Here is a 24,562-nt window from a genome sequence, read left to right as displayed (position 1 = left end):
CTCCCCCGCGGCCCGCGCCCCGCCCTGCGCGCTCCCTCGCCGGCTCCCCCGCGGCCTGCGCCCCGCCCCGCGCGCTCCGCTGGCTCCTCCCCCGCGGCCCGCGCCCCGCCCTGCGCGCTCCCTCGCCGGCTCCCCCGCGGCCTGCGCCCCGCCCCGCGCGCTCCGCTGGCTCCTCCCCCGCGGCCTGCGCCCCGCCCTGCGCGCTCCGCTTTGCTCGGCGGTGGCGGCTGCGGGCCGGCGGGTGTGCTGAGGGGGGGCGCACCGGCAGCAGGTGGGCGGGGTGCGGGCCGGCGGCGGCGACCGGCTGGGAGCTGCCAGGCTGCGCTCGCGTTGAGCGCGGCCGTCCATACGTCGCGCCATGGACTTCAACATGAAGAAGCTGGCGTCGGACGCGGGCATCTTCTTCACCCGGGCGGTGCAGGTGAGGCCGTGCGCCCTGGGCCTCGCGCGGCCGCCTCGCGGAGCCCGGATGTGGGGCGGGCCGGGAGCGCCCCTGCAGTAGAGCCGGGGGCGCAGGGGAAGGCCCTCGAGGCTGCCGAGCCCTCCCCGCTGCGGGGACACCCTAGCTCCCCACATCCCCTACTGCTACTCTGCCCAGAAGAGAGAAGAGCCCGGGGCGGCCGGCCAAAGTGGCCGCACTCAGCGGAGCGGGGGGCCGGGGCTGAGCCGGCCTCAGCCCTGCTGTCTTAGGGGAGGTATCAGGGGCCACCGTTTCGACTGGCAGGATTACTGTGCTGCCGTGGCTCCCGCCCCAGGAGGGGAGAGAGGACCGGGGGCTCCTGCCTCCCTGCCCTTTCTCAGCAGTGACTCTGGCAGGCGTTTGGAGGCCTGAGCCCCAGGCCTAAGGACCATGCACCCGCCACGACCCCTTCTCCGAACTCAGTCTCCGCACCTGTGCAATGGGCTGGTGGTACTGATTCCCTCAGGTCCCCTTTACACGTTTGGCTAGTCAGTCCGGAAGCCAGGAGGGCTGAGATTATTTCCTTTCTGCTCCACGGGAGGCCTGTTTCCTCTTATTTCTCTGAGCCTGGGGGATGGGGAGAAGACTGAGGTCTGGCTGGGTGCCCTCCTTGGGCAGCTGTCCAGGCTGGTAATGCTGGGATTGGAACAATTCCTATCCAGTCTGGGGCAAGGAGAGAAACCGAGGCATCCTAATGTAATAGTGAAGACCTGGAGTCAGCTCTGGGCATGGATGCTCCCTCTTCTGACCTTGAGGAAGGGACTTCATCACTTGGTCTCAGTTTTTCAATCTGAAAAATGGGATTAACAACCCCTCCCTCCCAGGATGGATGTGAGGGTCCCTTGGTACTCTGCATGTACATGCTCACTGAAGGCAAGCTTACACGGTGCCTGGGTGACTCAGTTGGTTAAACATCTGCCTTCAGCCCAGGTCATGGTACCAGGATCCTGGGATAGAGCCCCAAGTCAGGCTCCCTGCTTAGCAGAGAGTCTGCTTCCCCCTCTTCTCTGGCCCTCCCCGAAATCATGCTCTCGCTCGCTCACTCTCTTTCTCAAATTAAAAAAAAAAAATCTTAAAAAAAAAATAAAGGCAAGCTTACTAATGGTGTTAGTGTAGTTACTGTTGCACCTGTGTGGCATGTGACCTTGGGCAAGTCACTTTTCCAGCTTCTGTCAGTCGGGTGTAACACCACTCTGCTTCCAAGAGTGGCTGCAGACTTGGGGCTTGGCCTGTCGCAGTGCTCTGGGATCAGGTCCTTTTGTTTATCCTTGCTGTTGTTGTCAGTTCTCTGGAGAAACCCAGCCCCAGTCTCTCAGAAACCCATGTGCTCGTGTTTACTAGAAAGCACTGTGCCCCATGTCCCATTGAGGATTAGTGCCCCAGTGAGGATTTGTGGCTTGGTGTTGCATGCCCCACAAGTGACCCCAGCCCTAGTGGACCCCAGAGCCCCTTGGCAATCTCCAGTTCATCTGGAAGGTGGGGAAACCTCCCCAGTGTTGGTATGGCAACCACTCTATCTCCCACATCTGGGAAGAACCTGATCTGCCCGTTTTCTGCTGCTGTGGGGCCCTGGCACCTGAGTTGGCCAGAGCCTGCAGAGCCTGGGGTGTGGGGAGGCTTGAGCCCTGTAGCCTCATTTCTCTGGGTGGGGGCAGGCCCACTGGGTCACCCATACTGGAGTGGGAGCCAGCGCCCAGGCTCCAGACTCTGGGGTGGAGGAGGGAGCTGGCAGCTTTATAAATAGAGGCTTTCTCTGGCTCTGCACGCCCACCCCCTGCTGCTGCCATCTTGCAGGGAGCAGCCTCGGACTCTGCAGATATCAGCCCCTGAAGCTTGGGGCCCTTACTCTTGGTAGGGGTGGGGCAGGGTGGCAGGCCAGAGGAGAAAGGGGCTTGACATGTGACCTGTGTAAGAGAGGGCCCTCGGGACCTGCGGAGGCCTGGCTGCCCAGAGATGGGAGTCAGTCAAGGAGGGATGGGAGGGAGTATTTCATTATCAGTGTGTGGGCAGCTCCTCTGCATAGGTGCCTCCTTGCCACATCCCAGGACATGGTGGGTAAGCAGTCCCTCTGTGTACCAGGGACACCTTTTAGAGCCTTGCTGCACCCGCATCCAGTATGGAACCTGAGCTTGACTCTGGGAGGGCAGGATTCCTTTTGCATGGGTGATTCTGGGGTGGCTTCCGTGTCCCCAAACAGTGCCTCGAAAGTCAGGAAGGGTTTGGTCCAGGGGCTGGGGATAGCACAGCTAAGAGTATTGAGGCAGAAAAACATAAGGGATACTGAGTATGGTGCTAGTATGGGTGGGAGAGGGCAGTGGATGCCATAGTATTAATGCTATTAGTAGTAACCATACCTATAGTAGTAGTATTGGTAGAAGGAATAATAGTAGAAGCCAAGAAGAGACGGTGGCATCTCATCATCTGAGCCAGGCAGGCAGCACTGGACATGGGATGGATGCCCAAGAGGTCGGAAAGCCCCCATAGGATGTTGAACCTGGGTGGATGTGGGGTGTGAGGAATGGGTACCCTGAGGCTCAATGGGAAGTGTCTGCTGTTAACCTTGCACATTTGGGTGACATGGTCAGCTGAACTCGGGTGCCTGGTACGATTGGACGATTGGGGCTGGGGGGTTCCTAGGTAGCTCGGAGGAGGAATATGAAGGAGGCCTGCTATTTGTTTTTTGTTTGTTTGTTTGTTTGTTTTTTGAGGCCTGCTATTTGTGGTGATGATGACAGCAGCTGACATTTATTAGGCCTGTGCTGTGCATTTCCAAATATTCTGTGAGATAGATCCTATTATCCCTCTTCACCAGGGCAGGGGTGCTGAGGACCAGAGAGGTGACTTTGTCTCTCTAAAGCTTGGTTTCCTTATCTGGAAAATGGGGGCCAAGGCTACCCCTTGAGAGGCTGGGTGAGGTGAGGCCTGCTCAGGGCCTGGCTCTGGGAGGCCCCAGTATAGGGAATGTGAGGAGACCCAGGAATGGGGAGAGGTGGGAAGAGGCCAGGAGCAGCTGGTTCCCAGGTAGGGAGCCAGTCAGGCCTTAAGCCTGGCCCACCCAGCCCTACAGAGAGAAACCCAAGCCCTGTTGCATAATTGATGGCTGCCCAGCACTATCCAATTATCGGTGGCTGCCTCCGGCCCCTCCAGCTGGGCTGGAGCTGTCCTCCACCTCTGGATGATTTGTTGCTGCCAACTAGTCTGGGAAGGGCCTCCAGACTACCAGCCCACGATGACCCTGACTTGAGCACAGAGTGCCCCTTACTTAGCCTCAGTGGCATCATCTGTGACATGGGAAACCTGACCCAGCTATCTTAGAGGGCTGTCGGAGAAGTCGGTGGACCATTGGTGTCAAGTGCTTAGCCCAGGGTTGGGCCACCATGTGGTCAACAGTATCTGCTGTCATTATTGCTGATCTCACCCCCACAGATCTGCACCCTTTTGCTATTTGGCTATGACTTTGAGCAGGCTCTTTCTGCTGGAGCCTTCTAGATCAGAGGGGCCAGGACTTGGACCAGTCACAGATTGTTCCTGCGTGGCCCACATGGCTTCTGCCATCTGACCCATGGAGACATCTTGGTTCCTGCCTGGCCTTGGGGCAGGGCTGCCGAGCCTTCTGGGCCATGTGCATGCCCAGCAGTTGGCTCTGATGGGCTAGTGCTGTTCCTGTCCACCACACCAGGCGACCAGAGGCCAGCCATGTGGCTGTTCTGCCCACACACACTCCCTTTCCTTCCCAGCTGCCTCTCTACCCATCAGCTTCTCATGGCAGCAGCACCTTACCCTGAACACTGACTTCCTGCCAGACCCCAGGCTTCATGTCTTACCCACATCTTTCTTTCTTTCTTTTTTCAAAAAAAAAAAAAAAAAAAAAAAATTTTTTTTGTGTAGGCTCCATACCCAGCATGGAGCTCAGACTCATGACCCTGAGGTCAAGAGTCGCATACTCCACTGAGCCCCCCAAGTGCCGCTTACCCACATCTTTCTTATTTCATCCTATTTCAGCTGTGAGGGAGCAGCTATTATTTATTATTCTCATCTTTGAGCTCAGGAAACTGATGCCAGAGACGCAAAGCCACTTGCCCAAGGTCACACATCTCATCAGTGGCAGAACTGAGATTGAAGCAGGTCCCCCTAATTCTGGGACCTGGATTGCTCCCACTCACTCCCCTGACATACCCTCCCTGATGGCTTTTGGTCCCCCCAAGGAACCCCACAATCACCCTAGACCTTGCTTGTACCCCATTTATTCCCTGAATACCTGCTACCAAGTGCTTTTCTTCAGAGTCAGGCTAAGAGGACCCCTAGAAAAAGGCCCCCAGTGACTCCTTATTCCTCTAAGTTATATGCCAGATTTCGTACAAATGTGCATTTTTGTGGATGGGTGGGGGGAGGTTTTTTAGCTTTCTGGATTTTCAAAAGAAGCCATGATTCCCAACCTCTGGTCCAGCCTAATTTTACAGAGGGGCACACTGATGCACAGAGCAGGGTTGTAACTTGATCAAGGTCACAGAGCAGGTTAGGGCAAAACCAGTTTCTTGACCTCGGGCCTGGTTCTAGCTTGGGGGGAGGTGTAGAAGCGTGGGTAGGGGCAGTCTTCGATTCCCCCCTCCTGAGCTCTCCCCACCCCTCAACCCTGCCCCCACAGTTCACAGAGGAGAAATTCGGCCAGGCTGAGAAGACTGAGCTGGATGCACACTTTGAAAACCTTCTGGCCCGGGCAGACAGCACCAAGAACTGGACAGAGAAAATCCTACGGCAGACAGAGGTGCTGCTGCAGCCCAACCCTAGTGAGTGGGTGTTGGGTGGCCCTAGGTGCAGGGTGGGAAGCCAGTGGCAGGAGGCTCCAGCTGCACAGACCATGCAGGGTGGGACTGGGTGGCAGGCAGGATTTGGGTCAGCTTGTTGGGGCTTCTAAAGCCTGCTGGGAAAATAAATAAATAAATAAATAAATAAATAAATAAATAAATAAATAATAAATAAAGCCTGCTGGGGGCAAGGGGCAGATAAAGAGAACAGCAGACTTGGTGATGGGCTCCAACGGGCACTCTCTGGGGTAGCAGAAGTGTTAAGTTTTGCACAGAGGAGTTGAAAAATATGCTTGAAACTAAAACACACTTGAGAGAAGAGGCAGGAAAAACATGAGCTGGGTCTTTTGAGAGGGCAGCAGGGCCCAGAGATTGAAGAGGGCTTTCCCGGAGTCACACTGCAATGAGCATGAGCAAGGAACAAGCAGATGCAACAGGCAGGAGAACCGTGGGGGAGGGAGGGGTATCTTCGGGTCATGATGCCTATCCGACCATAAGTCTGCTGTATAACTGAGTGTCCCAGGAGCTTTCTGGAGCCAGCGCCAGAGCACTATCCATATGTATGTCAGCTCCTGTAAATCCATATTGTACAGAGGGAGAAGTGAGTGGGCCTTCACTTTGGGGCTGTCACCCCAGCTATGTGACCTGGGGTAGGCATTTCATGTCTCTGAACTGTGTTTTCCTCCTCTCTGGAGTGAGGGGTCCTACAGGGTTGAGTGGCAGTTTCACTGGATTGAGATGAGCACCAGAAAGAGAATATTTGGCAAGTCACCAGGCCAGGCACCTCCATGGGCAGGCCCTGGTCTGGGTCTGTTTCTGTCCTCATGGCTTCCATCCTTGGGTTGTACTGAAGAGCCCTGTGGCTTTGGCTGCTGTCTCTCTGCAGGTGCCCGAGTGGAGGAGTTCCTGTATGAGAAGCTGGACAGGAAAGTGCCCTCCAGGGTCACCAACGGGGAGCTACTGGCGCAGTACATGGCAGAGGCAGCCAGTGAGCTGGGGCCCACCACTCCCTATGGTGAGCCAAGCCCCATAACCAGCATCAGGGGTCATAGTCTCTTGTTCTCGAACTTCCTCCATCCCTCCCTTCCTCCATTCCTTTCTTTGTCTTTTTTTTTTTTTTTTTTTAATTTATTTATGATAGTCACAGAGAGAGAGAGAGAGAGAGAGGCAGAGACATAGGCAGAGGGAGAAGCAGGCTCCATGCACCGGGAGCCTGATGTGGGATTCGATCCCGGGTCTCCAGGATCGGGCCCTGGGCCAAAGGCAGGCGCTAAACCGCTGCGCCACCCAGGGATCCCTGTCTTTTTTTTTTTTAATTTTTTTTAAATTTTTATTTATTTATGATAGTTACAGAGAGAGAGAGAGGCAGAGACACAGGCAGAGGGAGAAGCAGGCTCCATGCACCGGGAGCCCGATGTGGGATTCGATCCCGGGTCTCCAGGATCACGCCCTGGGCCAAAGGCAGGCGCCAAACCGCTGCGCCACCCAGGGATCCTTCTTTGTCTTTTTTTAAGTACACAAATAATACCTACTTGTAAAAATTCATGAAATGAATAAAAATGAAAAAATTTTGAAATAAATGAAAATAAATAAATGAAAAAATTCATCCTACTTGTTTAAACTTCAGTCAATGCAGATGAAAATAGAATGAGAAATGGAAGTCTCTCTTAACCAGTTTTGGTTTGTGTGCATTTTTTTTTTTAATTTTTATTTATTTATGATAGTTACAGAGAGAGAGGCAGAGACACAGGCAGAGGGAGAAGCAGGCTCCATGCACCGGGAGCCCGACGTGGGATTCGATCCCGGGTCTCCAGGATCGCGCCCTGGGCCAAAGGCAGGCGCCAAACCGCTGCGCCACCCAGGGATCCCAGTTTGTGTGCATTTTTAATGGGATCGTACTGTGTGTACCATTCTGCAACCTGATTTTTCAGCCTGGTATTGTGTTAGCTTCTTCTTCACAGTAGCACTTATAGAGCCACCTCAATCTTTTTAATTTTTAAAGTTTTATTGAGATACAATTTACATACTATAAAATGCATCTGTTTTAAGTGTGTAATTCAGTGCTTTTTAGTAAATTTACAGAATTGTGCAAACATCTCCCCAATCTGATTTAAAGAATATTTCTGTTACCTGCAAAAAGTGCCATGTCTACTTAGTCTCCAGTCCTGCCCCCTGCTAATGTGCTTTGTATGCCCATAAGTGTGCTTTTTCTGAACATCTCATACAAATGGAATTATATGGTGTGTTGTATGTTTTCTTTAAGATTTTATCTATTTACTAGATAAAAGAGTGAGTGTGTGCACGCACATGCTCATGAGGAGCAGAGGTGGAGGAGGGGAAGAGAATTCCAAGCAGACTCCACTGGAGCCGGACTTGGGGCTCAGTCCTGTGACCCCCAAGAGATCATGACCTGAGCCAAAACCAAGAGTCAAACACCCAACCAACTGAGCCGACCAGGCACCCCATAGCGTGCTATGTTTTTCATCTGGCTTCTTTTACTGAGTGCAGTATCTCTGAGTTTTATCCATGCTGTAATGTGATTCAGGATTTCATTCCTTGTTATTGTTGGATAGTATTCCATTATATCCTAGGCTACATTTTCTTTATCCATTCCCCATTTGATAGACATTTGGGTTGTTTCCTTAAGAGCAAGTTCTGTTTGCACACAGAACTTTGTAAGGACCTATGTTTTCACTTCTGGATATCCACCTACGAATGGACTGGCTAGGTCATATGGTAAACTTACGTTTAGCTTTTTAGGAAGTTTACCAAACTGCCTTCCAAAGTGGCTGTGTACTTTTCTGCTCCCACCAGGAGGATGGTGGTTAATTTCCCGATATTTGTGGATTTTCCAAGTTTCCTTCCGTTGTTGATTTCTAATTAATTTTACTGTGGTCAGAGACAATGCTTGTATGACTTTAATCCTTTTACATTTATTAAGACTGATTTATGGCCTAGTATATGGCCTCTCCTGGAGAATGTTGGTGTTCACTTGAGATCATATGTTATGTTGTTGCGGAGTGGAGTATGGTAGAGGCCACAGGCCAAATTGGTTGATAGGGTTGTTCTAGCCTTCTGTGTGCCTGCTGATTTTGTCTTGTCCTATACATTTTTGAGAAGAATTGAAGTCTCCCAACTCTGTTGAATTGTCTGTTTCTGGCTTCAGTATGTCAGTGTTTGCTTTGTATATTTCTGGAGATCTTTTGTGAGGCCCGTATGTTATTGTTATATCTTCCTGATGAATTGACTCTTACTGTAAAATATTGTTCTTTGTCTTTGGTCACATTTACATTAAAGTCCCTTTTATCTGATAGCAGTTCACGTGCTCCTATTCTCTTACGGTTATTATTCACATAGCATACCTTTTTCTGTCCTTTTATTTTCAACCTATTTATGTCTTTAAATCTGGTCTTTATTATAGACAGTATATATTTGGATTTTTAAAAAAAAATTCACTCTGACCATCTTTACCCTTTGATTGGAGTGTTTAATCCATTTATATTTAATGTAATTATTGGTGTGGTTGGATTTACATATGCCATCTTATTATTTTCTTGAAGACTCAGGTCATTTTTGTTCATCTGACCCTCCTTTACTCTTTCTTTTGTGTTAAATAGATATTTTCTAGTGTAACGTTTTAATTTCTTTCTTTTTTTTTTAATATTTTATTTATTCATGAGAGACACACAGAGAGAGAGGCAAAGACATAGGCAGAGGGAGAAGGTGGCTCCATGCAGGAAGCCTGATGTGGGACTCGATCCCGGGACTCCGGAATTACTCCCTGAGCCAAAGGCAGACATTTAACTGCTGAGCCACCCAGGCGTCCCATCTTTGTTGCTTTTTTAACAAAGTTTTCCTTAATTGGTTTTACAATATGAATTACAATATATATTTTAATTTATCCCAGTCTGTTTCAGGATAATATTGACTTAATTCCAGTAAAATAAAGACACTTTACTCCAATATAATTCCATCCCTTTTCCCTTTCTTTGTGCTATTATATATATTTCATTTCTATTTCGTATGAGCCTGACAATACTCTTTTATTTTTATTTTTATTTTTTGACAATACTCTTTTATAGTTATTATTTTATGTAGTTTTTTTAAATCAGTTAAGAAGGAAAATAATATGCTTGTATTGTCTTTTATATTTGCCTGTTTAATTACCTTTACTGGTGGTCTTTTTTTTTAAAGGAAATTTCTTTTTTTTTTTTAAGATTTTATTTATTCATGAGAGACACAGAAAGAGAGAGAGAGAGAGGCAGAGAAGAGACACAGGCAGAGGGAGAAGCAGGCTCCATGCTGGGAGCCCAACGTGAGACTGGATCCCAGGTCTTCAGGATTAGGCCCCAGGCTGAAGGCAGCGCTAAACCACTGAGCCACCCAGGCTGCCCTTTACTGGTGGTCTTTATTACTTTATGTGGATTCGGCTTACTATCTGGTGTCATTACCTTTGAACCTGAGTATTTCTTCTATGGCAGGGTATCTACCAATGAATTTTCTCAGTCTTGTTTCTCTGGCAATGTCTTTATTCCATGTTCACTCTTGTAGGACAGTTTTGCTATATGTAGTATTCTTGGATGAGAATTTTTTCCTTTTTTTGCTTTTTTGCTTTGACTATATCATTTCTTTTTTTTTTAAGATCATTTATTTATTTGACAGAGAGAGCACAAACAGGGTGAGTGGCAGGCAGAGGGAGAGGGAGAAGCAGGCTCCTTGGGGAGCAGGGAGCCCGATGTGGGACTTGATCCCAGTATCCTGAGTTAGGCCCTGATTAGATGTCTAATCAGTACACCCAACATGGGGTTCAAACTCACGGCCCTGAGGTAGGTTGTGTGCTCCACCAACTGAACCAGGCTGATACCTGGCCTCATTTGTTTCTTTTTTTTTTTTTTAATTTTTATTTATTTATGATAGTCACAGAGAGAGAGAGAGAGAGAGAGAGAGAGGCAGAGACATAGGCAGAAGGAGAAGCAGGCTCCATGCACCGGGAGCCCGACGTGGGATTCGATCCCGGCTCTCCAGGATCACGCCCTGGGCCAAAGGCAGGCGCTAAACCGCTGCGCCACCCAGGGATCACCTCATTTGTTTCTGATGAGAAGTCATTCTTTAATTTCCTCCTGGCTCCCTTGTTTGTGATGAGTTGCTTTTCTCTTGCTGCTTTTGAGACTTTTTGTCTTTGTCTTTCAGCAGGTTGACCAATATGTCCTGGCTGTTGATCTGTTTGTATTCATCCCATTTTGGGTTTGTTGAGTTTCTTGGATATGGACATTAGTGTTTTTCATCAAAATCAGAACATTTTCAGCTATTATTTCTTCAGATATTTTTTCTGCCCCTTGCTCTCCTCTTCTTCTGGGACTCCCATTACTCATATGTTGGTTTGTTTCATTTCTTTTTGTTCTTCTGATGAGGTCGTCTCTATTGATCTTTTAGGTGGTGAATTTTCCTTCATCTAGCTCACCCTTGCAGTTGAGCCCTTCTGGTGGATTTTGCATATCAGTTGTGATACTTTTCAACTGCAGAATTTTATTTTATTTTTAATACTTTTCTTTCTTCCTTTTTTTTTTTTTTTAAGATTTATTTGTTTATCCATGAGAGACACAGAGAGAGAGAGGCAGAGACACAGGCAGAGAAAGAAACAGGTTCTTTGCAGGGAGCCTGATGTGGGACTTGATCCTGGATCCTGGGATCAGGCCCTGAGCTGAAGGCAGACGCTCAACCACTGAGCCACCCAGACGTCCCAGTTTTTTTTAATACTTTTCATCTCTTTCTTGATTTACGTTATTTGATGAGTCATTGTCATCATACTTTTTAATTCTTTAAGCATTAAAGAAAAAAAAAACAGGGGTGCCTGGGTGGTTCAGTCATTTAAAGCATCTGCCTTCAGCTCAGGTCATGGTCATGGGTTTGAGCCCTGCGTCAAGCTTTTTGCTCCGTGGGGAGTCTGCTTCTCTCTCTCTTTCCCTCTCTGCTCCTTCCCACTGCTTCTTCTCTCTCTCAAATAAATAACATTTTAAAAAGGCATTTTAGGGCAGCCCCGGTGGTGCAGCAGTTTAGCGCCGCCTGCAGCCTGGGGTGTGATCCTGGAGACCCGGGATCGAGTCCCATGTCAGGCTCCCTGCATGGAGCCTGCTTCTCCCTCTGCCTGTGTTTCTGCCTCTGTGTCTCTATGAATAAATAAATAAAATCTTTAAAAAAAAAGGCATTTTAAAAAACATAGTTGTAATTGCCTAGAAGTCTTTGCTAAATCTAGGGCACCTGGGTGGCACAGCAGTTGGGTGTCAGACTCTTGGTTTCAGCTTGGGTCATGGTCTCAGGGTCATGGGATTGAGCCCTATGTCAGGCTCCGTGCTTGGCGGGGAGTCTGCTTGAGGATTTTGTCTCCCTCTCCCTCTGCCTTGCTCCCCGCCCCCAACACACATGTACTCTCTCTCCCTTCCTTCTTCCCTCTGTCTCTTTCAAATAAATCTTTTTTTTTCCTCTCAAATTAAAAAAAAAAAATTTGCTACATTTAACAACTGAGTGTCCTTAGAGACGGTAACTATTGATTGCTTTTTTCTTCTGTGTATTGAGCATACCTAGGTATTTCTTTGTGTGTTGCACAGGGTTGTGTTGAAATGTGGACATTTTAGATAATATAGTAGCTATGGATTTTGAATCACTAAGGGGCTGTTCTTGCTACTTGTTGGCTTGGAGACTTGCCTGAGCTAATTGTTTAGAGTCTGTGTGCAGGTACTGCTTTTGCTTTTTTTTTTTTTTTTTAAAATATATGATAGGCACACAGTGAGAGAGAGAGAGAGAGGCAGAGACACAGGCAGAGGGAGAAGCAGGCTCCATGCACCGGGAGCCCGACGTGGGACTCGATCCCGGCTCTCCAGGATCGCGCCCTGGGCCAAAGGCAGGCGCTAAACCGCTGCGCCACCCAGGGATCCCGCTTTTTTTTTTTTTAATCATTCTTTTTATTTTCAAGCTAGCTTCCTAGGGCTTGCTCCTGGGTTAGCATATGTTAGTAGTCAGGCAGTGATAGATTATTCAGAGGTTGCACTTAAACATTTTGCACCATTAAGGCTTTGCTGATGAATTTGTGGGTGTGTTGGGGAACACATTCAAAGTTCAAGTAGTTTATAAGTCTGCCTAGCTTTTGCTTTGTATGGAAAGCCTCACATTTGGCCAATGATGAGTAGATACCCAGGGTCCTCTCCAGTCTCTCCTGAGTATGCTACGCATACGTGTGCAGCCTTCCAGACCACCAGAGATAACCTGGGAGTTTGTGAAGGCCCAAATGACGATCTCATTCCAAGGTCTCCTATTAAATTTCTGGCAGACCTGTTCCAACCAGTATTCCCTATTCAAATCAGCTGTGATGTTGTTCTTTCCCAATTATCTCAATTATCTGCCATTGAGATCACTATTGTTTTTGACAAGGTCCCATGGATTTTTCTGTGCTGCAGCCCCAATCAAGTCAGCCCCCATACCACTACCTTCCCCTGCAACCCACCCCCTAGCTCCCCACCCCTGCCCACCTAGCAGTGAAGCTGCCCACCTCAGGTAAAGTTATAACACCACAGGGTGGATGAGAAGGGAGTTCCCTCCTCTGGCTGGAAAGCCACAGGCTCCCGCTGTTCTTAACTAAGGTCCTGTAGTTCCTGAGTAAATAGTCTCAGTTATTTGCCTTTGATCAACTTCCCGAGTCCAGAAATGTTTGCTTTTGACAATTATATCCACTTTTATGATTGCTTTTTGGGAGCAGGATTTGTTGAGCTCCTTTCTGTGTTCTGGAAGTTTTAATGCTGAGTGCTGTTCCATGTTTTGGATGTCCCACTATTTATTTGTCAGTCTCCAGTTGTGATAGATGTGTAGGTTGCTCCACATGTGTCCAGGCTAGCCATTCTGCACTGGGCATCCTTTGCTCACACCTCCTCAGCATGCCTCTCTTTGGGCCCTCCCTTACTTCTGGGGATCAGAGCGGCCTGAATCTCAGCCTCTTCCTCACCCTTAAACTCCATTTAATCAGGGAAGACACTAATCAAGGTGGCAGAAGCTGAAAAGCGCCTGGGAGCTGCAGAGAGGGACTTTATCCACACAGCCTCCATCAACTTCCTGACACCTCTGCGCAACTTCCTGGAAGGGGACTGGAAGACCATTTCGGTGAGAACCCTGGGGCCACTCTGCTTCCTGGTCACTGTGGCTTCCTCCTCCTTGGAGCTCTCCTCCCATCCTGGGGACCCAGCACTCCCAGGCCTCCCGTGACATGGCTCTTGTGGGCTGAGTGACAAAGAGTAAGTGATTTCCCCTGTCTGGGCCTCGGTTTCCCTGTCTGGACCAGATGGCCTCGTGGGCCAGTCCTGCCACTGCCAAGGATCCCCCAGGGCTTCCCTGGGTTTCACTCTTCTGTGTTCCCCCACCCCACAGAAGGAAAGACGTCTCCTCCAAAACCGACGTCTAGACTTGGATGCCTGCAAAGCACGGCTGAAGAAGGCTAAGGCCGCAGAAGCCAAAGCCACGGTAGGTGTCCCTTCTGGTCTCCTGCCCACCTAGCTCTGTTTAGAGCCAAGGGAGGGGGAAGGGACCTGATGTTTGGCATGATCTTTCTTCCCTGTCCCTGCCTGGAGAGGCCTGGCTGTGGGGGTGCTGGTCCTGGCTGACCACTTCAGGTCACGCCTCTCTGTCCCTACCCCCAAGGGAACCCTGGCCACCCAGAGCTCTGGGCCCCAGGGCTAACATTTATGGGGTGGGTTGACCAGCAGTGCCCCAACCTGGGCTCAGGGCATGCCACAGCCTCCCCAGACAGACAACCAGCTAGAGTTTCTCGCATGGCCCTGCCCTGTCCTCCCCGAATGCTCGGCTCTGTCCCCCGGCTCTGCCCGGGCATGGCTCCCCCTTACTAACTCCCCCACCCACTGCTCCAGCGCTGGTCCCTGGGTGCCCTGATGGTGTGAACCCTGGAGCTGGACCACCCACCTGCACAGGGGTATGATCGAGGGCCCTTTCAGTAGCCCCATGGCCCAGGGTCAGGCCAGGGCCTCTCTGTTTACTCTCAGCTACCTAAGTCCTGCTTGGCCCAGCCGGGCCAGTCAGTGCAGTGTGGTGCAGTTTGACCAGGGCTAGGCCAGGGCGGGGAGAGGGGGCCTGAGGGTGAGCACACTCCTGGTGTGTCAGGCTGCTTGCGGGGTGGAGGGGCCTAGAGGCCACCTCACACCTGGGAACCCCCAGTCTGAGACAGGCCGGGGGTACTACCACCTGTAACTGCTCGGGCTCTTGGCTGCCGATGAGGGTTCAGGCCCCAAACTCTCCTGCTGTCCCCTTCCCACAGTGTGGCCACTCGGGATCGTGGAGTCTGGGCCTTCCTGCCTCTGGTGAGAGCCAAGGGCAGGGTCTCAGCTCATCTAGGTGTGTGGGGTCCAGACTAGAGGCAGGGGCTCAGCCACTGGAGTCTTTTCGTAGTTGGGTAGGATGACCAATGGCTCTAAGGACGACTTCTCTAAGTCACCTGGATAGGATGGTCTCCCGTCACTCAGGGCTAGACAGTCTCTGGAGTACCTTGTCCAGAACAAGCTCGTCCTCCATCAGCCAGGCCAGGGGAGCCTTGCCTCAGTCACTAGAGTGGCACGACCTCTTCTCTGGTTGTCTGGCCCAGACAACCTCAAGCCCTCGGGTTAGGCCAGGTACCCTCTACAGAGCTAAGCCAGAGCCGCCCAGGTACAGTGAGCGCCCCAGAGGACCGAAGCCCGGCAGGTCATCCCTCACCCTGCCCCCTAGACACATGCGCACACACATATGAAGACTCCTCCCGCAGGGCAGGGTCATCTGCCCGCCTGCCTGTCCCCTGCTGTCCCCTCTTGCCAGGGCCTGGGGGGCCTGCTCCTGCCTGTGCTGTGGACTCACTAACCTCTTTGTTTTTATTCCTTTCCGTTCTGCTTTGGGTAACTTGGCTCAGTGTGAGGGAGATGTGAGTATACCTGTCCCATGTGCTGTGCTGCTTCTGGTTTGCCCACCCCAGCCTCAGGCCACAGTGGCGTGGCTGGCCCAGGGCACATCCTGGGCATTTTGCAAGCAGCTGGTCTCCCCTACCCAGAGCATCTGCCGCGCGTAGCCTCTGGTTTAGGAGGACCGCAGGCATTGGAGCCTGAGAGTCAGCTTTTTGCAAATGTGGAAAGCCTGTCACCCTGTCCATCCATGCATCCATCTGTCCACCTTGTTGTGGGGGAGGGGTCTGGTCCTTGCTGCAGGAGTGAAAGATGTGCTGTGTGGAGATTCTGGAATGGAGAAAGCTGGGGTCGGGGGTGATTTGTCAGGAGGAAAGTGGCGCTAGCTGGGGTATCCGAGTGAGACTAGGGTCCAGGGAGGAGGGGCCCAGGCCCAGTCTACGATTCACCGAAAGGCTCCCTGGCGTCTGCTTTCCTGGGCTCCCAGCGTGACCGCCCACCTGGTCTTTGTCTGACTCTCCAAGTTCCCAAGCCTACCTGGTCCCCAGGAGCTTGGAGCAGGGAGAAGGGGTCCATGTGGTATGTGGCTGCAGCCTCCTGTCCCTTGGGCCGGGGCTCCTGGCCTCTCCCTGTGGGAGACTCTGGGGCGGCGCCTGGCCCCGTGTGACCCCCCTCCCCCGTGACCTCTGTTCCCGCCAGACGGTGCCTGACTTTCAGGAGACTAGACCGCGTAATTACATTCTCTCGGCCAGCGCCTCCGCGGTAAGCGCCCCACCCCGGCCGCCTGGCCTCCCTCCATGTCCCCATGCACCAGGGGGCAGCAGAGCAGCAGGAGCACGGGGCGGTCCCCAGAGCCAGGAAGGCAGCAGCCCCAACCCCGGCCGCCTGCCTGCGCTCCTGTGCCCGCATCACTGGCCTTGCTTGTCTCTGTACTGCGCTGGAGGTGGAGGCCGGGCCAGCTGCCCCGTCTCCCGGGGTCCCCGAGGCCTGACTGCCCCTCCCCCCCAGCCCACGGCGGGCTCGCTGACCCTGAGACAGGTGACCAGGGTGGGGGGTCTTCATCCAGCTGCCTCCTCAGCACATCTGACCAGTGTCCTGGCAGCGAGCAGAGGCCCGGAGAGCATGCAGGGAGAGCGGGGCAAGGGTGGGAGCAGCAGGTTGGGGACGACGGCGTGTCTGGAGGAGGCTGGTGGCACCCATGGGAGCCAGGGGACACGGGCAGGGTTGGGTCGCGAAGCCTTCAGGGGTCTTGGTATCTTTTCTCTATGGCCATGTTGAGCTACTCCTAGGTGTTCACCAATTAGTTTGGGACATGGGCCAATCACACCTCTCCCTTTCACCTGTCACCAACACAGCTGTGCCTTCTCTGCCATCTTCTCTGACCTTCCATTTCCATGGGGGGTGGCACGCTCTCACTCAGACCCTCTGGCTCTTCGCCGCCACTGCCATCGCATGTTGCCCGTGTTTCTGTGCTCTCATGCAGTGGCCCGGCCATCGTCCCTCAGGGTGACAACCCCAGTGCACTCTGGCAGGCCCCTCTCGCTGGGTGTCCTCCATCTGTACACGTGGAGGGAGCTCCCCACGTTTTGGTTTTCTGAATGGCACTGTGGTGGGTCCGCAGGGCTGGCCTTGTTCTGCTTTCCATCCTTCTGGTTATCATCTTAGGATAGACTCCCCACACTGGGCAGGAGAAACGGGTCTCCTAAGTTGTGGTGGGGGGAGGGGGGTCTTTCTTCTTTAGACTCTGGATGACACTTCCTGCCCCCCTTCTTGGGCCGAGTGGAAGGAGGAATATCCTGGAGGGTGGAGACTGCCCTGTTTTTTTCTTTTGCCATTGAACCCCAGTGTGACTCGGGCACGAGGCTGCCTTTCTCTGCCGAAGGACAGAAAGGTTCAGTGACTGGCCTAGGGTCACACGGCCCTGCGTCCCAGCCCACCAGGCTTAGCTGATTGTCAGGGTGGGACAGGGGACACTGGGTCACCCATCAGAGCCTGGGGGCTTATGCTGTAGGAGAAACCCAAGCAGGACTTCCCAGCTGGCTGTCCCCTACCTTCCCTGCATGTGGCATGTTGAACTGGACTGTGGTTGTCAGTGACCCCACTCACACCAGGCCACGTCCCAGCCTCAGCTCCTGGTTGGGTTACAGGGAGGGAGTGGGGAATGATATGGGGTGGGAAGAGGTGGGGTCTTGGGGAGCTGGGGCAGGGCGTGGGATCTGGGGTTCAGCCATCCTCACCCCACTCCCCGCTGACCAGTGCCCCCTCCCTCCCCTGCTGCCCGTTCCTGTTGTGGTCTTCGAAGCTCTGGAATGATGAGGTGGACAAGGTGAGTCTGGGCTCAGGAGCCTTGGGGGCAGGCTTGAAGCGGGTGGGAATGGGGGGAGGAGTCCGATTGGCTTCTAGTTCTGGGCTCTGCCCCAGGCCAGGGCCTCCGTGGGGGGAGGGTATCACTTCCTCTCTGGGGAAGCCGCCTCCATGGTTCCTCTGAGCACACGGGGGAATGGCAGTGTCACATGCAAGGGACTGGGTGTCGAAGGTGGTGGCAGAGCACCTGCGGCTCTGTCTCTGACTGCTTGTCAGACCAGGTCCAAAGGGGTTCCCGCTCGGGGAGCGACATTGGGTGGGCAGTGCACCTGTCAGGTCCTACCTCCAGAGTAGGACAGGAGGCTGCTCCTGGTGGGTCTCTGGGCTGCAGGAAGAGGCTGGCGAGAGGGGAGGAGGGGGCAGCCGTCAGACACTCCCCTGTGCCCTTCCAGGCCGAGCAGGAGCTCCGGGTGGCCCAGACGGAGTTTGACCGGCAGGCAGAAGTGACCAGACTCCTGCTGGAGGGGATCAGCAGCACCCACGTAAGTCCCGCCCTGTATGCCCCCCGCAGTCCACGGGCCTCCCGCCCCCTCCCTACCGCGTCCCCCACCCCCACCCTGCACTGCACTCATCCACAGGAAGGCAGGCATGGAGGTAGATCTCAGGACCAGGGGGCAGTGCTTGAGCCCCTGCTGCTGGGGTGGAACTTTAGCTTTGTTCCAAGTGCCAGAGGCGGGATCCTTGGGTGGCGCAGCGGTTTGGCGCCTGCCTTTGGCCCAGGGCGTGATCCTGGAGACCCGGGATCGAATCCCACGTCGGGCTCCCGGTGCATGGAGCCTGCTTCTCCCTCTGCCTGTGTCTCTGCCTCTCTCTCTCTCTCTCTCTCTCTCTCTCTGTGTGACTATCATAAATAAATAAAAATTAAAAAAAAAAGAAAAACAGCCAAGTGCCAGAGGCTGGGTAGCCCTCCCCTGCCCCAGGGAGCGGGTGGCTGCTGGGGCAGAGGATGGAGTGCTAAAGGCCAGGGTCTGCGGAGGGACAGGGTGTCAGGGTGGGAGGGGCATCAGGGGGCAGTGGCAGGGTCTGTGGGGGGCGAGGTGCGGGGAGGAGCCTCAGGGTCTGGAGGGCGTCAGGGTCTGTGGGGGCAGGTCTGGTCAGCTGGGACACCCCCTGCTCAGTGCCTCTCCCCCACCCCCGCCGCCCAGGTGAACCACCTCCGCTGCCTCCATGAGTTCGTGGAATCCCAGACTACATACTACGCGCAGTGCTACCGCCACATGCTGGACTTACAGAAACAGCTGGGCAGGTGCTCATTGGGGTCCCCACCCCCCCCACCCCCAGACCCAGCGAGCAGCCCCCCACCCCAGCCCCCAGGCAAGAACCTTCTGCTCCCAGAGTTCAGCCAGCTGCCCATGATGCACAGGGCGGGTTACAGGGCCATCACACGCCCCTCTGGGTGGCAGGGGGGTGGCTGGCCAGGACCTGCGCAGTACAGCTTACCTTTCCCATTGCCTTGCTTTCCCCCTCATGCCGCCAGCTCCCAGGGAGCCATGTAAGTAGCCGGATCCCCTGCCTCGGTGGCGGTGGGCCTAGGTGGTGTTCGGTGGAGCCCACGGGGCTGTCGGCTGACATGTCACCCCTCCCCAGATTCCCAGGCACCTTCGTGGGTACCACAGAACCTGTGTCCCCGCCCCTGAGCAGCACCTCACCCACCACCGCCGTGGCCACTATGCCTGTGGGCCCCTCTGTGGCTGGGCTGGCCCCACCGGGAGAGGCCGCCCTCCGCCTAGAGGTGACCCCACCCGCCAGCGGGACCCGGAAGGCCCGGGTGCTCTACGACTACGAGGCAGCCGACAGCAGTGAGCTGGCCCTGCTGGCAGATGAGGTAGGCCCGGAGCCATGGGGGGTGATGGCCAAGGGCGGCTTGGGCGCCCCCCACTCCACTGCTGTCAAGTCTCTGCGGGGCCTGGGGGGTGGAGCAGGGTCTGGGGTGAGTGGAGGCAGCTGCGGCTGAGGAAGCAGCCTCTCTGCAGAGCAGGTGAGGAGGTGAGCTCCCGCCTCTGGAGGTGTAGGTGCGTGGTCTCCCAGGGCCATGGCAGCCCTGTCCCCACGCTGTTGTGGCACCAGTTCTGCCCCGGCTAGGCTGTGACCTCCCCTCTCTGCCCTCCTCTTCAGCTCATCACCGTCTACAGCCTGCCTGGCATGGACCCGGACTGGCTTATCGGCGAGAGAGGCAACAAGAAGGGCAAGGTCCCGGTCACCTACTTGGAGCTGCTTAGCTGAGCCAGCCCCTCCCAGGCCCCTGCCCACTCTGGCCTGGGCTGGAGGATGGGACCAGCCGTGCCACTTGTCCACGGGTGACTCAGCTGCTTGGGGTGGGGACACTGGCCCCATCCTGTCCGTGCCCCCGGCCATTCAGCCCCGCTTCTGGAGCCCCTTGCCCTACCTGCCTCCCCTGAGCACCCTGGCTCCCCCGCCCTCCCAGCTCCAGCTAAGGAGGGAGGGCCTGGCTGCAGTGCTGGCCTCCACACTGCACCATGGCCCCTGCAGGAAGCCGGGGTACACCTCTGGCAAGAGAGCACCTGCCTTTTGGTTGCCAAGAGCAGCAAGGTAGGGGAGGCAGACCAGTGTGGCAGGCCCGGGCCAGGTGCCGGCCCCTCTGGATGGACCAGAGCGGAGGGGCGACTGGCCGGAGCAGCGTCTCCCAGGGCTGCCCTCCCCTCCCGTGCGCACGTGGACAGCTCCTGCCGGGCTCCGTGGCTGCAGCCTGCACCTCTCCACCCTCTTTTTAACTTTAACTGATCTTTTTACTCTGCCTGTCTGCTTGCTCTCTGGCCAGTGACAAATAATAAATCCTCCTTCCTGTGCATGTGGCCTGGGCTCTTGTCGGGCTGCCTTTGCGGCCGCCCTCTCTTCCCTAGGGTCTGTGCTGCTCCACACACAAGGCTGCATACGAGACATTCTGTTCCTGAGAGAACCTTTCCCAGACGTGGGCCCAGTGGAGTGGACTGGACAGTACATGACGGTTTCAGCAGCTAATTGCTGGCTACCGGTGCTTCCTTCCTGTGGCCGGCCCCTGAGCCTTGTGCATTCATGTGTGCTTGTGTTGTCCTCACAGATGAGGGAAGAGAGCAGAAAGCCAGCCACCTCCTCAAGGTTCCATAACTGGCAAGTGGCCGCACTCAGGGACTCTAGCCCAGGTCAGTCTGGTTCTAGAAACCTCATGGGGTGGCTCTGGGCTACAAGCCAGGTTTCAGGTGAAGGCCCCTAACCAGGTCCCAGTCTCTCAGTATGAGGTCCTGAGGAGGCTGGAGGCAGATAAGCCACACCCCCCAGGCTTCTGAAGGGGGGCAACAAGGAGCTATAAATAGGAGTGGATCTTCTGGAAAGGCTACACCCCATGATATAAGTTCAGCCAGCTGGTAAATGGAGTGTGGCAGAGGTGAGGGGACGAGAACTGGGCGGGCCAAGGAAGGGAAAGTTAAAGTGTCCACCCAGCTCCCTCGCTTGCTCAGACATTAACAGAGGCATGTTAGCGAGTCAACCATCAATAAATACCCCGCGTGCCCCAAACTTCCACTCCACTTCCGGGTGCCTGGCCAAGGAAGACATGCTTGGTGCAGAAAGCTCGATGTTCATCCCGAGGCCTTGAAGACACGCCACACATCTGTCTATAAACAGCATTTTAATATTTGTATAAATAGACCACAGTATTACCAAAAACTGCAAGAACAGAGCATGGAAAACAGATTTTCAGACCCATGCACACAGCCTCTCCTGGCCGCACGTGACACTGGCTCCGGCCTCAGCTGGGTTGGGGTCCGGGGTCTGGTGCGGTGGGGAATGCTTGAGGGAAGGGCCACACCCTCACGACATTTTTAACTTGAGGGTGTGAGTGCAGCAGACTCCTGGCTCCCACCTGGCTGTGGACCTCTTGATCTATTAGAAAAATAATGGCAGCGGGTGGGCAGCTGGAGTCCTGGCTGCTCTGGGGGGCAGGAGACAGGTGCTGCTCTCAGCCCCACGTGGCTGTCGGGCCGGCTGGCAGCACCCCAGCTGTCCAGGGCTGCCACGCAGGCTGGTGGAGTGGGCCGGGTCGCCACCCTATCTCTGCACGTGCCGCACGAAGGCCTGCACCAGCTGGATCAGAGGCTCCTGGCTCTCTGGGCTGGCCTTGGAGAGAGACGTGGACTTGCCCTGAGGCGAGGGGAGGACGCCAGCAGCCGGGGAGCTGGGGGCCCCCCGGCGGAAGTAGCGGGAGAGGCTGGAGAGCAGCGTGCTCTAGGAGGTAAGAGGTACTAGGTGAGGCCCCTGCGGTGCCCTGGGAGGTGGGGGCCCGTCCCCAGCAGCCACCCCCTCTGGTCCGAGCCCTCTTTCCGTCTGTACCAACTCCGAGCTGAGCTCCTGCTTCATCCGCTGTTTGTCCCGGGGATGCACAGCTGGGTCCCTAAGGTAGCGCACGGCCTGAGAGATGAGCAGGTAGAAGCAGTTCTCCATGGTGAACATCAGGAGGGACCTGGGGAGAGGGCAGGGCGGGCTGCTGCGGAGAGCCATGCTGGCAGGCAGCAGGCATGCCTCCGAGCCAACGAGACGGCTGGCCCACAGCTGCCCGGACCCCAGCTCAAATCCTAGGAGGCCCTTCTTACTTCAGTGTCCTGGTCCCCTCTGCCTGTGTGCTGAGCCCCACAGCCTGGGTGAGCGGCTCCTTCTTCTTATCCAGCTGGAGGAAGAGGAACAGGGTAAAAAAGTAAGGGAACGGTAGCAGGTGTGGCTCAGCGCGAGCTTCCTACTCGGCAGGCTCCACGCGCAGCAGCCGCCTGCTGCCTCACTCGGTCCTCCAGAGAATCCTCCCGGGGAGGCTGAGTCACACTTGTTCAGGAAGAGGAACGGGCTCGGGAGGGCCAATAACGTGCAGGATGCCACAGACAGTGGGACGCTGGGAAGACTGGAAAGACGAGAGTCTAACAGCTGCAGCTTACCTCTCCGAGCATGTTTAGGGCCACATTCACTGTGGCCAGAAGGGTCCCGAAGGAGGGGGCCACTTCAGAGTCAAAGGTGGGAGTGGTAAAGCTCAGGGCAAATAGGAAGTTGTATTCAGCGAGGTCCAGAGACTGCAAGGCAAGACAGGAGCAACATAGAGTGCCGCCTGGAGCCCAGACAGCTCTAAGGGCAGAGCAGGGCACAGGAGAGCCTCGGCAGCTCACCGCTGGGAGGCTGCTGGCCTGGCACACGGGGCAGCCGGTACCTGGTCCAGCAGGATTTGGCAGACATCCGGGGTGAAGTGGCGCAGGGCCGCCAGGGTCCTGCTGAGGATCTTGAGAAGTCCATACTGGACGGTATGTAAGGCTCGCTGCTCGGAGGCCTCGGTGTCAGCAGTGGGCTGCTTGGAGGAGGAGGAGCAGGAGAAGGGAGCGGGGGCAGCAGCGGGGAGCCGCTGGACACGGGGGGCAACAGCTGAGGGAACGCCGTCCCCATTTTTGTTCTAAGGAGACAAGAAATGGAGGTGGGGTCCCGAGAGGCTGGGGTGAGGCCCCACAGGCTGCTGGGCAGGGAGGGCGTGTACCTGCAAGCAGTGCTGCAGCATCTTGCGGCTGTGCAGGAGCGACGTGCAGGCCTGGCACAGGTACCCCAGGCTGACCTGCGTCAGACACAGGGCCAAGGCGGGGGGCACTCAGCAGCAGCCTGACCCAAAGAACCCCAGCCCACTCCCAGTCCTGGTGTGCTTGCTCCATCCCCAAATTCCCATAGCACTTGCCTCCCTCCTTTCTCAGGCTGCAAATCTCACAGCCACTAAGGACACTTGACTACAAGCTGGGGCAAGAGGTGCCTGGGAGGGCTCCCCTGGGCCCTAGCTCGATGTCTAGCATGTGATGGGTTGTAAGGAAAGAAGTAAGAAGGGGGGCAGCCTGGGTAGCTCAGCGGTTTAGTGCCTGCCTCCTTCGGCCCAAGGGCCTGATCCTGGAGACCTGGGATTGAGTCCCATGTTGGGCTCCCTGAGTGGAGCCTGCTTCTCCCTCTGCCTGTGTGTCTGCCTCTGCCTCTCTCTCTCTCTCTCTCTGCCTCTCTCTCTCTCTCTCAATCTCTCATGAATAAATAAATAAAATTTAAAAAAAAAGAAAAAAGAAGGGGAGGGTGCCCCGCTGGCTCAGTTCGGGGAGCATGTGGCTTTGGATCTCAGGGTCATGAGTTCGAGCCCCAAGTTGGGGGTGGAGATTGCTTAAATCAACTTTAAACTATAAAGAAAGGGGATGCCTAGGTGGCTTAGCGGTTGAGCATCTGCCTTTGGCTCAGAGGGTGATCCCAGTCCTGGGATCGAGTCCCATATCGGGCTCCCTGCATGGAGCCTGCTTCTTCCTCTGCCTGTGTCTCTGCCTCTCTGTGTGTCTCTTATGAATAAATAAATAAAATCTTTAAAATAAATAAAAATAAAATGAAATAGAAAGAAAATGGGGATAGTTTCCCGTTTTATAGAAGAAAAAGGCTCAGGAACCATGAAATGACCTGGCCAAGGTCAGACAAATGGCAAGAGCCTGCCTGACTCCAGGACCCTCCAGCTCTGCTGGCCTATAACTAAGGGATGTGAACCAACGTCTCCAACTGAGCCCAAGTTCTTAAGCTACAAGGCTGCCCTTTCCTTGGGAAAGAAAATCTTAGCTTCAGAGAAAACAATGTGAAAAAACCAAAGTCTGTACGTGCTGAGCAAAATGCCCACGTTCTAGTAATGAGCCTGCAATTCACCAGAGGTGCCCCCCAGACAGTGCCCAATGCCCCTCACCCAAGCATATCCCCAGACCACCTCCCAAAGGAACCCAGTCTGAGGCCCACCTGGACATCCCGCATAAGCTGAGGCAGGTGGAAGTGCCATTCCTTCATGAAATTGGAGAGTTGCAGAATGAAGCCCACAGTGTGGTCTGCCTCCTCCAAGCAGGCCAGACTCTGCACTGTCCTCACTGCGCTGAGGCACTAGGAGGGGACAGACAAGGCAGGATGGGGTAAATCAGGAACCTGACCCCCCTGATCCTGCCCTCCTACAGGAGGACAGGCCCTCGGCCCACAAACATAGAGGT

At 54.5% G+C, this 24,562-nt stretch overlaps 2 protein-coding genes across 10 annotated transcripts in view; one reads left to right on the top strand and one right to left on the bottom strand.

Annotated features, from left to right (window-relative positions):
- Positions 1 to 207: 207 nt before the first annotated feature.
- On the top strand, positions 208 to 20,362 carry SH3GLB2 (SH3 domain containing GRB2 like, endophilin B2). 9 transcript variants are annotated; one of them, XM_072778230.1, is made up of 13 exons: positions 208 to 421; positions 5,106 to 5,247; positions 6,152 to 6,280; positions 13,280 to 13,413; positions 13,678 to 13,770; positions 15,891 to 15,953; positions 16,933 to 17,082; positions 17,494 to 17,517; positions 17,948 to 18,037; positions 18,701 to 18,801; positions 19,033 to 19,047; positions 19,143 to 19,380; positions 19,671 to 20,362. In XM_072778230.1, the coding sequence occupies exons 1-13, from the start codon at positions 359 to 361 to the stop codon at positions 19,776 to 19,778; spliced, it is 1,350 nt and encodes a 449-aa protein (XP_072634331.1). In that variant the 5' UTR covers positions 208 to 358; the 3' UTR covers positions 19,779 to 20,362. The 9 variants fall into 9 exon arrangements, with proteins under 9 accessions (XP_072634331.1, XP_072634334.1, XP_072634335.1 ...); XM_072778228.1 differs by lacking the exon at positions 208 to 421 and adding an exon at positions 2,393 to 2,515; XM_072778233.1 differs by lacking the exon at positions 16,933 to 17,082.
- An 803-nt stretch (positions 20,363 to 21,165) lies between these two features.
- The window catches only part of NUP188 (nucleoporin 188), a 54,926-nt gene continuing 51,529 nt past the window's right edge, over positions 21,166 to 24,562 (bottom strand). Inside the window, exons 38-44 of the mRNA XM_072778204.1 lie at positions 24,321 to 24,458; positions 23,059 to 23,133; positions 22,741 to 22,977; positions 22,475 to 22,606; positions 22,142 to 22,215; positions 21,882 to 22,011; positions 21,166 to 21,776 (exon numbers count right to left, since the gene is read on the bottom strand). Of these exons, the coding sequence (XP_072634305.1) occupies positions 21,600 to 21,776; positions 21,882 to 22,011; positions 22,142 to 22,215; positions 22,475 to 22,606; positions 22,741 to 22,977; positions 23,059 to 23,133; positions 24,321 to 24,458 (963 nt within the window). The 3' untranslated portion in view covers positions 21,166 to 21,599. The remainder of the gene's footprint in view (positions 21,777 to 21,881; positions 22,012 to 22,141; positions 22,216 to 22,474; positions 22,607 to 22,740; positions 22,978 to 23,058; positions 23,134 to 24,320; positions 24,459 to 24,562) is intronic.

This window comes from Canis lupus, chromosome 16 (assembly GCF_048164855.1).
Source record: "Canis lupus baileyi chromosome 16, mCanLup2.hap1, whole genome shotgun sequence".
NCBI lineage: Eukaryota > Metazoa > Chordata > Mammalia > Carnivora > Canidae > Canis > Canis lupus.
This window is presented reverse-complemented; position numbering and strand designations above follow the sequence as displayed.